Source organism: Balaenoptera physalus (assembly GCF_965194825.1).
Source record: "Balaenoptera physalus genome assembly, chromosome: 5".
Lineage (NCBI taxonomy): Eukaryota > Metazoa > Chordata > Mammalia > Artiodactyla > Balaenopteridae > Balaenoptera > Balaenoptera physalus.
The window spans coordinates 56,274,246-56,289,878 of record NC_138884.1 but is presented as its reverse complement, the minus strand read 5'-3'; the positions used below and the strand labels follow the sequence as shown (position 1 = coordinate 56,289,878).

Here is a 15,633-nt window from a genome sequence, read left to right as displayed (position 1 = left end):
ACATATATACATATTGGGGTTTTACTTTGAGAAATTCAGTTGATATTTTATGATAAAGGCTCTCAATGCTATTGTATCCACTGCTCTGTTTTTATACAGTCTGACAATCTTTATCTTTTAACATTTTTGTTCAATGCAATCACTGATATTTTAAGGTTTATATATCCCATCTTACTATTTGTTTTCTATTTGTCACTTCTGTTCTATTTTTCTTTGTTTTTTCTTTTTGTCTTTTGGATCAATCTAATCATTTTTGTATTTAATTTCCCATTAGCTTGTTAGTTATACATGCTTTTACTAATTCTTTAATGGTTATCCTAGAGGTTACAATATGTAGTAATCCTTTTATTTATCTCTTCCCAACTAATACTAGAACCTTGAAACACTTCAGCTTTATTTATCCCTCTACTATCTTTTTTTTTTAACATCTTTATTAGAGTATAATTGCTTTACAATGGTGTATCAGTTTCTGCTTTATAACAAAGTGAATCAGTTATACATATACATATGTCCCCATATCGCTTCCCTCTTGCATCTCCTTCCCTCCCACCCTCCCTATCCCACCCCTCTAGGTGGTCACAAAGCACCGAGCTGATCTCCCTGTGCTATGCGGCTGCTTCCCACTAGCTATCTATTTTACATTTTGTAGCGTATATATGTCCATGTCACTCTCTCACTTTGTCCCAGCTTACCCTTCCCCCTCCCCGTATCCTCAAGTCCATTCTCTAGTAGGTCTGCATCTTTATTCCCTTGTTGCCCCTAGGTTCTTCTGACCATTTTCTTTTCTTTTTTTTTTTTTAGATTCCATATATATGTGTTAGCATACAGTATTTGTTTTTCTCTTTCTGACTTACTTCACTCTGTATGACAGTCTCTATCCCTCTACTATCTTATGTATTATTGTTATTAGGCATTTTAAACTTGCATATATTTTAAATCCCACAAGATATTAGCATTTTTGTTTTGTACAGTTATTTATTTAGATTACTCACATATTTGACCTTTTGATTACTCAAAATTCCTTCTTACATTACTGTGTTTCCATCTAGAATCATTTTTTCTTTGCCTAAAGAACTTTCTTTAGTTTTTTGGTTTTTTGTTAGTTTGAATTTGTAGGTGACAAATTCTCACAGGTTTTATTAATTTAAAACATCTTTATTTTACTTTCATTGTTGAAGGATATGTTTGCTAGGTATAGAATTCTAAGTTGATGGTTGTTTTTGTTTTTGTTTCTCACTTTAAATATTTGTCTTCTAACTTTCACAATTTTTTTTTTTTGTGGAGAAGTTAGCTGTCCATAATTAAATTTCAAATGAATTATGTTTGTAGATATTGTATCTGATGAAATATTCATAGTTTTTTAAAAATCTCCAATACATGTTTTTATTGTCTTCATAAAGTTCTAAACAAAATAAAGTACCATCTTTCTTTGAGTTACATGGTAGTTAATTCCTGGACAATTCAGTGTATGTTATTACCACTCAATAAATTCTTTATGTTTATGTGTAAAACAGTTAGGAACAGTTAAGATATATAATCAGATAACTATAAACAGATTTTTCATTGACATGAATGTTTTGTGGGACATTTGAAAGTCATGTGGAAGTGGAACAGTTTTTCTTGGTGCAGGAATGTCTTGCTCATTACATGACATCTTGAATTTATGGTCCTTGTCTATTAAATGTCAGTAGCATCCTAACCTTCATTCTTCAGAGCAAATTTTAAAATGCCTCTTGGAGTGGCATAGTCCCTGTTTAGGAGCCTGCTTTACATTAAATAGTGAGGAGTGGTCACCAGTGATGCTGCCTTTGACTCAGGGTCTCTGCTGGGCCTGACAACAGACATAGTAGGATGTGGCTTTATATAGTTGAATGTGAACATCAGTATAACTCCCAACCATTTACTGTGTGGTCAGTTTAACTAGATCAGCTGCCAAGAGGCTGGCTAGAGGAAAACGTTAGGGATGAAGGTTTTGCTGCATAGCTTCAAATGCTATGATACAGCTTTAACATGCTGGAACACAAGAGCATCAGGCAGACAAGCCTAGCATTCAGGCAGAAATAGACGGGCCCTTTTAGAGCAAAGGTCTTGACTGAGACATAGGTCTAGAAGGCTGGATCTCAAACAGCATGTGTTGAAAATGGCTACTGCAGCTGCAAGGGCAGCATGGAGAGTGAAGTGTTGTCTGTGTGTTTGACTTTCAGCTATTACATCACAAAATTGCCAGCAATTATTTAAATTTGGGAATATCTATCCATCCACCCATCCATCCATTCATTAACTCAGTCAAAATCATTATAAGTGCCTGCCATGTTTCAGTCACTATGGGAATACAAAGCTACCTCTATGTAAAGAAATTGTCCTTACTCTTGGGGAGGTAGATAGATGTAAACAACTAATTATAGAACAAATGATAATGATCTATTGGGGGAGGAAGACAAGAAAATAAATAATTTTAATATGAGAGATAATGGTATAGCTATAATTTAATTTCATGTCCAAACATTTTGAATGTTTCATTTTTTTTTCTTCATTTGCCTTAGGAATGGGAAATGAAGTCTTTGAGAGCTGAATTGTTAGAGGAAAAAAAAAAGCAATTTCAAGCTTAAGCTGTACTAGAGTCTCCTTAGTATCTGGACTACTTAAAGTGGAAATATGAGGCAGATTTTTATTCATTTTAGAATTTTTTCTGTGGTTAACGTCTCCCGGAATTTATGAAGGTTATTTTGTCACTGGAGTCCTCTTAGTTTGGGCTTTCACTGTAACAGGATTGTGTTAGAACAAATGGAAAGCTGGGTGTAAAAATAGAAGAGCTAAGCCTGTGTTTCCATTGCTTCAGAATTTGGAATGTGAGCACATTCACTGGGTATTTAATCTTATTCTATATTTTGCAGTGTTCCTTTTTTTGCGTGTGTGTGTGTGTACTACTCCAGGAGTATAGTTTCCACAGCACTCTATAGTGGAATATTTTGTAAACATATAAGCAGTGGGAAAGTTAACTTCCCCTTATCTTGGAAGCTGGAGGGATTTTCTAAAGCTCTAAATGCTACAACTATTCCCTCTGTCACTGAAAATACCGTGGTCAACTGGTTAAGATTGTGGCAAGTGACCAAAGTCATAGCTAACATTTATTAAGTGCTTTCTATGCACCAGTCACTGTGCTAAGTAAGTACATTAGTTTATTTCACCTTCACTGTCACCCCATTGGGTCCTATCTTACCCTTAGTTTATATATTAGGAAATGGAGACTCAGAAAAGCTAAGATTTGTCTAAGTTCCCAAAGCTAGGAAGTAATTGAATCGGTATTTGAACCCAAGTTTATCCACTCTACCATATTGGCATTTGGCATTGCTACTTGAGCTAGTGTGCTGTATAACTTTGTGTCCATAGACCAATGATGTGGGTACAGAGATGGGTGTGGTGGGAAAAACATAAGTTTCAGAATCAAATGGCCATCGGTTCAAATATAGGTACAATCACTTACAAACTTTGGGAATATCACCTAACCTGTCAGAACCTTGGTTTCCTTATCTGTAAAATGGGGATATGATAATATGTATCTCAAAATATTTTAGGAAGAAATATGAACGATGTGAATGTGCCAAAGTATCTGGAACCCAGAAGGTGCTCTCTTTCTCCTTTGTCTTTTCTGTGCCAAACAGAACTTGGAGGAACAGACTGGCTTTTTGGAAGTAGGGGGAGCTTTGGGAACATGAGCAGGGAAATATTGACTTAGTCACGGAGGCAGAGAAGGCCTCCCCAAGGAAGTGATATTTCAACTGAGACTTGGAGGATGTGTGGAAGTTAGATTAAGAGGGGTGGGAGTGTGCTGTTGGAGGCTTGGGGAGCCTGTTAGGCAGGTAAGTCACTTAACCTCACAGTCCTTTCCTCTGTAAATTTAGCAGCGCTGCCCTAGGGTGCCTCACCTCGTCGGCCTATTAAAGTGAGAAAGTGGAAGTAAGAGTGACTTGAAATGATAAGACTGCTCTACAGTATCTATCTGTCTATCTATCCATCTATCCATCTATCTATCTATACACACACTACATATATAAAATAAGGCACATATATATAATAAAGCATTCATTCTTTTTTAAATTTAATTTAATTTATTTTTTTATGCAGCAGGTTCTTATTAGTTATCCATTTTATACATATTAGTGTGTAGAGAGCAAACATATGGACACTAAGGGGGGAAAGTGGTGGGGGGTGGTAGTGATGTGTTGAATTGGGAGATTGGGATTGACATGTATACACTAAAGCATTCATTCTTACTGATGCTATATGATAACAGTGTAGCAAAGAAGAAAAAGGATGGGTTTGAATCCCAGATCCACCCGTTACTGGATGTGCTCTGGACAATTCACTCAGCCTTTTCGCACCCTATTCCCTCATTGATAAGATAAGGTAGTGATGCCTTGTCCGCAGGATGCTGGGAGGGGCCGGCCATGAGACACTGAATGTGTGGCAGATCTGGAGAAGTACTGGCCCTTGGCGGTAGCTTGTTCCCTTTCCTTTCCTTGCCCTGCCTCCACCTATGTTAGTGCACTACTATAAGAAGACATGTACAAGAACATGATGTTAACTTGCCATGCTGTTCAGGGTCTCTTGTCAGCCAACTGAACAAAGACATTTTCAGTTATGTGTAGCAGCTATCTTTTCATCTGTGATTCATGCTGTTGCTTCTGTATCTAAGTTGATCTTCTTATGGATGATGCCTTCAGGTTTATCATTTTAAGACAACAGCAGGAGGAGATCAGGTACAAGCTAATCACTCCAGGAGGCCAAAATGCGAAACTACTTAGGCCCTTGGTGTGCAAAACAAACTCCATAAAGGGGTATTGTATGGAGCAAGCCTTTGAAATAGGTCTCAAACAGGAAGTGGATCACCATTTTCTCTTTTCTTTGGCATTGGCTTGTATTAGTCCCTCCTGAAAGGGGAGAATTTGATGTAAATACAAGGACTCATCTTTTCTTAACAGTGTGTCCTCTGCTCCTTTTTATTTGGGGCTGGATGAGGAGCTTCACATGAACTTTAAAATGAGACCAAATGAAAAAGGTATTGTTTAAGCTGTCTGAGGAAGGGCACTTGGGGAAAGAATTGAACTCTGAAATAACTTTATGAAAGTTATTGATTCATTCCTTTATGGTTCCTTGACAAACAAGAACCATTATTTCTGTGTCCGAGCTGGAGCTGGGTCAAAGAACCCTTTTATATGGATAATCTTTCCTGAAAACCAGACTTGTCAGGAAAATGAACCTCCAGAAATGAAGACACAAGCCCCAGTGGAATATTGTGGTCCTTTCATTGCTTCGAAGGACAAGTAGAGAACACAGTTAATTTTTTAAAATCTTACTGACTGCAAGAAGGTTTGGGGATAACTCAGGAAGTTTAGCTGAATGGCTCACTTTAGGTATTTGGTGGGTGGTTTTATTTAACTTCCCTCCCCTCATGCCAGTTCAACTCCAAAGCCCAGATGCTATGTACCTATGGTTGGCAGGAAAAAGGGCACCACCTTTTTGGTTTTTCTATCTTATATTTTGAAAGTAACTTTACAAGATCACATAAGTTACATATTTTGTTATTGAAAAAATAGAAAATATGGATAAGGAAAAAGGAAAAAACCAAAAAATCAAGAATCCTCACCCAGGAATGACCACCCTTCGCTTACTGGCTTGTATTATTCCATACTTTGTTTCCATGCACAAAAATATGTTTTAATTATAAAAAGGCATTATATACTATTTTGTAATTTAAAAGCACAACTTTAGGGTTGCTTTATTCCTCCTTTCTCATTTTTGGCCTAAGAAGCTAAGGGGATTTAAAATGAGATGAATTAATCAATACCTAAAATAGGGTTATTATAACATTCAGGTGGAAGAAAATTTATGTCGATAGTTGATATACTGCTATTGTAGAATACCATAAATAATATCCCCCCAGAAATTTGAATACTCATGAGGGATATATTCACTGTTTATTTTTAGCATTAAACAAATGTTTAATAAATATTTAACCAAGTGAAATAGTTTTTGTTGTTTTTTATGAAGCACCTTGCTATTACTGTAAGGTATTTAGGGATGAAGGCACTATATTAGCTACAAGAACACTTTATTCACTTATTATTAAAAATATTAAAAGCCGTTTAGATTGCTTTTTAGGTTTGTCATAATTTAATCCTTTAATCTATATTCTAGTGAAAAACTATTATAAGACTCTTTTGCAGAGTGTGTTAGATTGGAAGAGAGGATTATAAAGTGACAGAATTGCAATGGTGACATGGAAAATCTGTACAATTTACTTCACAGTGTTATTTCTTTGGTCTTTATGGCTTTATCCAGAGTTTTAGCGATTGAGGCACTCTAGCATCCCTACCTTCATGAAGCAATTTTATGGTACCATAGAAATTGATTCGTTAAATATATGGCCATCTATCTAGGCCTTGGTAAAGGGCTCATTTTATTTAAAATTAACCATAAATTATTGACTCTACTTAATTAATAGGACATTAATATAAGGAAGTTTTTTGACAATGCCCAGAGGAAGAAAATTTTTCTTTGTAGTTTGATTCCAGTGACCTAATAACCTTCCACATTATGGGGATTTTGTAGTGATGTCACTTAAACATTGTTTTCTCAAGACCTCTTGTCCTAACTGGGGTATCTCAAGTCATGGGGATAGGTATTTTCTTGAGGATAAGCAAGTACTCAGGGTTGTTCACTAATGAATTCAGCCAGCACTCAGGAATCGTGCTAGGTGAAGGGGCTGCACAAAAAGGAATAAAGCGAGCTCTCCTTCCTTGGAGAGTCATAGACTAGTGGGAAGACAGATATGTGAACAGATTAAATGCTTCCTGGGCCCAGATAAATTTAACTTTGAATTAACATAATGAATGTTATGAATGAAAGTGAAAAATTATTTCATGTTTTTAGAACATCCTGTTTAGAGTTCAGTAAGCTGAGTTCAGTGATTGAGAGCTGCTAAAAGGTATAATGGACTATTCTGGAGGCTAGAGTCACTGAGGAAATAGTTGAGGTATAGGGAAGAACTTGATACCTGGTGGAAGAATGCCACATCTGGAGAGAGTAGCGATGACAGGCATCTTAGAGCCACACTGAGCTGAAGCGAGTTCATGGAGCTCGCATGGTCATCTGAGGTCTGAGTGAAAAGGAAGATGGGTTCATGGTTACAGAGGCTTTTCCAATTACCTAAGTAGTCTTGAAAATGCAACCTGTGGATTCATTCCTTTCTTCTAACGCAACATCCTGGGTCTTTTCAGTGCTAGGGGGTCCTAATTAAGTAATAATTTCACTCCATTGTGCCTGTGTAGGCTGGAGTGGGAAGATGGGAAAGTCAAGGTACTTAGGGGAATGTTTTCACTCTGAGAAAAGGACATGTTTAGAAGATATTTTCTAAATGCCTGTGACACCGTAGGAAGCATTTGGATTAAAAATAAATAACAATAAAAATAAATTAATGGGCCTTTAGTAAGTTCCAAGCACTGTTCAGATCTCTTTAAGCAAATCATCTCATTTGATCCTTTCAATAACCCTCTGAGTTTAGTACTTTATCATCCCTACTTTACAGATGAGGAACCTGGGACACAGACACCTGATAACGGACTCACTGGTGTCACCATTAATGAATGGTGACAGCAGGAGTCAAGTCCAGCAGCCTGGCCCCAGAGCCTGAGTTCTTAGGTCTCCTACAGCTTCGTGAACTCAAGCAAATTGCTCAGTCTCTCACGTCTTGTTTCCTCATGTGTTCAGTGGGAATAGCCATGATAATAACAGTGCCAGCTTCATAGCGTTGCTGTTCCTGTAAGAGCTTTCCATAGCGTTGATACGCAGTTGCCTACCTCTCTGCTGGGCCCACTCTCTAGGGTGATGGCAGAGGTCAGGAAAGCAAACGAGGCCACCCTCCTCCAGCACCACAAGTGCCTTCTCCTACCAGCACTTCCTGTCAGCATAAGCGATCAATAAACAGTAGTCGCCGACTTTGTGAAGTCGTCATTTTCATTTAATCTGTATCCTGAAGCTGATATCGTTTTCTTAAATCAGTGGGGAACATATATTACATCGTGCTTGAGATTGAAATTTTTTTTTCCCCTCACCTATTTGTCATTGCTTTTTGGGTTAAGAGTAGACTGTAGTTGGCACACTATTGCCAATTTCAGAAGAATGTGCTGTAACAATAAAGTGAAAGAAATTCAGAGGTATTCCAAGTCAGGTTTTATTTTATTTATTTTATTTTATTTTTTAACATCTTCATTGGAGTATAATTGCTTTACAATGGTGTGTTAGTTTCTGCTTTATAACAAAGTGAATCAGTTATACATATACATATGTTCCCATATCTCTTCCCTCTTGCGTCTCCATCCCTCCCACCCTCCCTATCCCACCCCTCTAGGTGCTCACAAAGCGCCGAGCTGATCTCCCTGTGCTATGCGGCTGCTTTCCACTAGCTATCTATTCTACGTTTTTGACTCAAATTTTTTATGAATTAGCCACTGGGAATGTAGTCTACCTCAGATATGTTTTATATTTCTTAAATGACTTTGGGTTTGAAGCACATTCTCTAAAAGCTTATACATTTAACATTTCTCAACACAAAAGGATGACTTCATTTTTCCTTGAGAATGTTGTGCACAATCCATGTAAATCTGGACCAAACAGCTGGGTACCGGAGCCTAGCCAAGTTGACACAGAAATTAACCGTCACATTTGTTGTCTGCCTTTGTGTGAAAGCATCCTTCGCTAGCATCCATCATTTTCCCAGCTCATCCCAGTTCAGGTCGAGTGCTAATATTCTGATGACTCTATCAAGAGTTTAGAAACTTCCCTTACTCCTCCCCAAAGTATTCGAGTAGCACTTCAATTGTTTGAGGACCAAAGGATGAGGAAGTATAGAAAGGAGGACAAAGCCTTCACTAGGCGACTTGTGCACTGTGAGCTCTTGGTCTAGAGGACCTGCAGTGTGCTGGGCCCAGGACGGTGCCTGCTTTGAGCGCTCACAGTCTGGTTCAGCCAGGATAACAGGAATGTAGATGAGTGCAGTGAAGCGTGGCAGTGTATGCGGGACACAGTGGGGTCGCAGAGAAGCCATGAGGAGCCGCACCCGAGTGGAGGGTGCAGTGTGCAGGATTAAGGGTTAGGAAATGATTTGTTCTTGAGGTTGAGGCTTGAAAGAAGTGTATTGCTTTGCAAGCTCTCTTTGGGGGAGTCAGGGAGAAGCGGGGATCCAGGTAGAGGGCAAGCTGTGAGGCCATATAAGGGAGGCTGGGACTGTCCAATGGCTTGACCAACTAGAGTGGATGAAAGTCTCAGAACTGTGAGATTTGCCGAGGCCAGGGAGAGAGGCGAGTGCCAGGTGATGGGGTCTGTACCTTATCCCATCAGAGGTAAAGGTGAGCCATGGAATAGATGAGCATTAGTGGACGTAGTAGCAAAGAACTGGGAAGTGAAGTGTGAGGTGCTGATAGTATCTAGTGGCACAAGCTGCTCTTAGGATGCTGGTTAGTGCTAGTCTAAGTGTCATTTTCCTTTGAACATGCTCCGATGGTGTCTGCTAGTTAACAGCAAAGAGAAACCTCAAGTCTGAGAGCAGCTTGTCCTCCTGAGGTTTCAGTCCAATCGATTGTTTTTACTCTGGGTATCGACAGCTCCCTGCTGCATGCCCTTGTCTTTGGCTACGTGGGTTGACTGTGGTGAAATGGATTAGACTGCTTTTATTGCCTCTCTGGGTTTAATCAGTGCCCAGCAAGCACCATGTGTGTCTGTGACTTTCCTTTGCCTCTTAATTGTTTAGGCTGTGGGGCTGTTGATGGTACCACATTTTTGTGCTCATACCTTGACTGATCAGTTTTTAACTCAGAGCTTATGCTTCTTTGCAGGATGCCACCGTTTGGAAGCCTGATTCATGCCAGAACTGCCGTTGCCATGGTGATATCATTATCTGCAAACCTGCTGTTTGCAGAAACCCTCAGTGTGCCTTTGAGAAGGTATGGTGTCCTAACTGTTTTCTAAATGTAAAGTCAGGGAATGGTAGGGTGTTTGCATTTTTTCGGTCATCTGTTTTTGACATTTATCCCAATCTCTAATTGCAAAGTTTAGGAAATATAGGAGAGAATTTTAACATATTGTATCTAAGAATATCTTAATTCCTGTTTATTGGGCATTTACTCTGGACCAGGCACTCAAGGTTAAAACTTAAAGGTTTTATAGTGTTATCCCATTTAATATTATGTGGGGTAGGTATCTTTATCCCCACTTTACAGATGAGGAAAGTGAAGCCTGGAGATTTTAGGCAACTTAATAGGATTATGCAGTTAATAAACTGTTGCCCAGAGATCTTCTTTGGGTCTGACAGATGCCACAGCTACTGACAGTAACCACAACATTTTACAAGCCATTGAACGCACTGAAAGTCAGAATTGACTTCTCAAAGATGATTTTCTAAAGACGTTATTTGTTGTGCAACTGATTGTATCATCATGCTGCCGTTGGGCTACCTAGGATCATAGGATAGGCTTTGACTCAAGAAATCTCCTGATATTTAACCAAACGTGTCAGGGATAGTTCCTCCTTTTCCTTTGTTAAACTTTTTCATTTTTTTGACTAAACATCTATTCTGTTAGAATTTTTTTTTCCAAGTGCTGACTCTTTTCTTTTTAAAGTGAATCTACTTACAAAAAAAAGCTTAAGCTTCAAATTTGAACATTTGAAACTATCTGGAGAAGACCAATTATTTTCTTTAAAAAGCTTTCTGTCAATTTCACAAGCACAGTTTATTTTTCTAGTTTTATCTCTTCCCACCCCATAATAATTAATCTTGAGTCTTTATGGTGTCTAATGCTAAGAAGTTTCTGTTTGTTTCTAACACTGGAGTGAAGGTTCTGTATACCTTTAAGGGTATTTCTCAATTTCTGCATGGGTATATTTCTGAGAAGCTGCGTGTACGTCAAATACTGGTAAATTTGATAATATTTCGCTGTATGTTGTGAGGCTATTTTCTGGAGTAACCACTCCTAAAAGATCTCTGTTTTGCTTGCTGAGTAATTCTGAGCTGGTTTTGTAAGGACCATGAAGACATGCCCTCCTCCACTTCATGTGAATAATCATGGTATCATGGAAGAAGCACTGAATTAAATGTTAGAAGACATAGGCGGTATTGCTGAAAACTAAATGTGTTCTAAACCAGGGGTCAGCAGACTAAATCTGGCCTCTACCTGTTTTTGCATGACTTGTGAACAAAGAATGGTTTTTACATTTTTCAGTAGTTGGAAAAAACCAACAGAGAACAGTATTTCGTGATGTGAAAATTGTATGCAATCAAGTTTCAGTATCCATAAATAAAGTTTTATTGAAACACAGGCACACTCATTTATTTAAGTATTGTCTACAGCTGCTTTTGTGCTACAATGACAGAGTTGTGTAGTTGTGATGTAGACCATATGTGGCCCCCAAAGGCTAAACTATTTACCATCTGGCCCTTTATAGAAAAAGTTTCTGACCCTTGTTCTATACCAAGTGTGATTTTGTCCCTTCCTAATTTGTTCTTCTCCTGATTTTTCTCAGTAAATGAAAACTCCCTTCTCCCAGTCGCTCAGGCCAGAAAACTTAGTATCATCCTCCCCACTTTCTCCCACATCCTACATCCAGTACATTAGCAAATCCCCCAGCTTTTCCTTCCTGAAACAATACACTGCAGATGCAACTTCTCTGCTTTTACTCTGGTTCAGCCTAGTATCTTTTTTTTTTTTTTGCCTGCATTCTCCCTATAGCCTCTTAACTTGTTTCACTGTTTCTGTCCTTGCCTTTTTCACTGTAATCTTGATATAGCAGCCAGGATGATCCTATTAAAAATTAAGTCATCATGCTGCTTCTCTCCTTAAACCCCTCCAATAGCTTTTGATGGCTTCTCTTCTCACTTTGAGTAACTCCTCGCAATGTCTTATAAAGTACTGCTGTACCCTCTGATTCATTGACTACTCTCCCTGCTCCCTCTGCTTCAGACACCAAGCCTGCTTGCTATTCCCTGGATTTGTGCCAGGCATACCTCTGCCATTAGGGCCTTTGCACCCTGCTGTTCCCATTGAAATTATCTATCTATCTATCTATCTAATCTATCTATTTTGACCCTTTACTTCCTTTAAGTCTTTCTCAAATGCCATTCTTTTGAAATTGCAATTCTCCGCCCCTTACCACACATTTCCTATTCATTTTCCATGCTTTATTTTTCTTCTTGACACTAACTACTGTCTGACATACTCTATATTTTACTGATAGTTCTTGTTTACTATCTCTTTTATTTATCGTGTATCCTCAGCACCTACAATTGCACCTGATACATGGTAGGCACTCAATAAGTATCTTTTGACTGACTGAGTGAATATATGAGAGATGAAGCTAGAGAATTGGTAAGTTCAAGGTTATGGAGAGCCTTGTATGCTGTACTGTGGAGCTTAGAATTTCATTTTTAAGGTGATAGAATACTAATTAAAGCATGTGGGTAGAATGGCCAGCTTTTCTTTTTGAAAGATCCTTCTGGTTTTTCAAAGATAATGCGTAATATTGGAGATGAGGAGATCAGTTCAGAGGCTGTGAGAATAGTCCAGATGAGAGGATGTGTACCTGAATCGGAGTCATGTAGGGGTCAGGAGGAAAGGGCAGCCTCAATAAGTATAGGGGATAGATCAGCAGAACTGAATGAAGGTAGGAGGGTGAGAGAAAGGAAAAGGAAAGGTAACTCACATATTTATGGCTTGATGACTAATTGGCTAGCTGAGCCACGAACTGATATTGAGAATATAGGAGAATGAGGAAAAGCATCTTATCTGGGAGGAGAACAGTGGTTTCAGTTTGGGGCACATTGAGTTTGAAGTGTTCATGGAAGAGCCAGGTGGATGGATATGTCCAAAAGGCAGCTGGATGTCTGAGTCTAAAGCTCAGAGGAGAAGACAGATTTAGAGATATAACGTGGGTATCATTAGCAGGGAGACAGTAATGTAAACGTTTTGAATTAATGAGCTCATCCAAAGAGATTGTGTGAAAAAAGAACACAAGACCAAGGGTGGAATTTGGGGAGCACCGTCTTTTAAGGGGAGGTGAACATAAAAAAAGGGAACTTAGGAAGATTAAGAAGACATGGTCAGAGAGATAAGGGGTAAGAAATGATCAGAGAAGAGAACAGTGTTGTGGTAGCCAGGAGAGGAGGGAGTTTCCAGAAGGAGTTTGTATCAGCAGTGTTGATCCCAGGTAAGGGAGTAAGTGGGAGAAGAATTTAATATGATCCATTGAATTTGGCAACATGTAGGCCACTGGTGGCCACACTGAAGTTGCTGTCAATGAGGTGGCGGGAGTGTATGCAGAGGCTCGAAGAGTGAATGGGAAGTGGGCAAAGGAAGGCCAAGTAGAGGCTACTCCTTCAGGGAGCTTCACTGAGAATGGAAGAAAGAAATGCGATGTTCGGCAGACACCACCACATCTGTGGAGTTTCTTTGAACCTCCCATCCCCAACCATCAAGCCTCTTGGGTGTTATTGTGTGCTTTGTGCTTGCCCTTTTTACAGCCCTTCACCAGACTGCAAATGCTTGTTTATTTGTCTGCTGAAGATGCTTAGTCAATATTTGTAGAATGACCAAACAAGGGAAGGGAGGAGGTTTTGTTTTGGCTTTTGATATTACTATGAAAGAGACATGATCACCTTGAGAGGGAAAGGGGGCTGACCTAGAAGAGAGAGAGAAGTTGAAGATATGGGGGATGGGGGAGACAGAGCGACAGAATGATAGAACTGGAAGAGGCCTTTAAAATGGATTTAGTCAGGCTTTCTCATTTTATAGACAAAGAAACAGGCTTTTAGTTGTTTAGTCGCTTGCTCAAAGATACAGAGCTAGACAGTGGCACAGCCATAACAAGAATCTTAGTCTCTGGCTCATGAGCCAGTGTAATTTCTACTCCACCACGTCTTTCCTTGTGTATCTCAGGAACATGTGTTGTTATTCGCGTCTGCTGGGTACACTTACATTAGCTCATGGCACAAGTTAATGAATCACCATTGTACCCTAAACTAAATTATTACTGTTATTAATAGTAACTTGGGTTCCTATCATTTAAAAAAATTTTTAAAAAGCCCTTTTACAATGTATGTTTTGCTCATGGATTGACTGGAAATAACCAAGTGTCAATGGTAGTTCTGCTAGATATTTGTATCTATCCATCAGCTATCTATTCATCCTATTAACCATACATAATACATTCTGTATTCATATCCTATATCCATATAGAATAACTAGCTATAGAGTTAGATAAATAAGGTCAGAGAGAGAGACAGAGACAGAGAAAGATTGAGAGAAAGAGAACCACAGGTATTTAGAACATTGACTATCTAACCCGGTCCTGTCAGAACCAATCTTCAGGATCTCTGAATAACATATATACAAAGAGGACAATGCCATGCAAAGGGGCACTGTATTACATTGTGGGGTTTCGGCTGCAAACTTCAATGCAGATAAGAATAGTGTTTCCTTAATCAAGCTGTAGTGAGAAATTATATATATATACACAACATACATCTATGTATATGTATACACACACACATACACATATGCTTAGAAGAGTACCTGGCTATTCTAAGTACTCAGTTTTAGCTGTAATTATCACATGATCGCCATCGTTATTGTTAGTTGGTTCCTCTAGATCCTAGGCAAGCAATCTTCATTGATGTCTCTTGCCCAAGTGGCCACTTCCTAACACTCCCAGTACAAAGCCTGCAGGGCAATAGGCTTATGTGTTCCCTGCAGCCCACAGCTCACAAGGCTATGCAAGGTTACATGGTTAGGTAGCAAGAACTCCCTGTCTTTCTTTCTCCAAGTGCCACATGCAGAATTCTTTGCTCCTCCTTTAGCCCCAAATCACCTCTTTCATGTTCCAACAGAAGTACAATAGGTAGATGCAAGATAGGGGACATCCACTCACAAATAAAGAATATCATATCTATAAAATGAGTTTTGAGGGCCAAATCTGAAGACCAGTTTTTATATAAATCAAAGACAACTAATTTGGGGGCACAAAATATCTCTTGAAGTCCTTAATTTTGCCTGCCTCTCTCCCTCGCTCCTTGCTTCCATATTAGAATACAAACAACACTTGGATTATCTCATTTTCTATCTGGACGCTTAGTGGAAATTAGGTTAATGTATTTTCTATATTTACTATCTTAGTGGAAGTTAGACAAGTGTAGGTTCTACTTGGGGTTCAGAGGGCACTTTTGTGAATAGTCATTAATGTTGTGCCATATGTACAATTTTATAAAATCCCATATCATATAAGTTTTATCCTTTATTAAGCAAATAAGAATTTGGTGATCACTGTTACTGATGTATTTATGTTTGGTGGATTAACAGTTGTGAAATAGTAGTCCCATTTCCCACCCACTCTTGAGGATGTAGTTATGTACAATTGACACTCTCTTGTAGGTACAATTCTTTTTAATGGAAACAGCCCCAAATAACAAAGAAACATTAAGACATACATAATTTTTCAATCTACCAGCTGAATTCTTTGTAGACTTTTATTCTGTGGATAAGTCATGATTTCCTGGTTAATTCAGGATCTCCTACCATTTTTGATCAA

At 38.7% G+C, this 15,633-nt stretch overlaps 1 protein-coding gene across 1 annotated transcript in view; it reads left to right on the top strand.

The window, feature by feature from the left end:
- FRAS1 (Fraser extracellular matrix complex subunit 1) overlaps positions 1-15,633 on the top strand; it is a 443,799-nt gene that overhangs the window by 154,396 nt on the left and 273,770 nt on the right. The window contains 1 exon segment of the mRNA XM_082464007.1: positions 9,894-10,001. Coding sequence (XP_082320133.1) covers positions 9,894-10,001 — 108 coding nt within the window.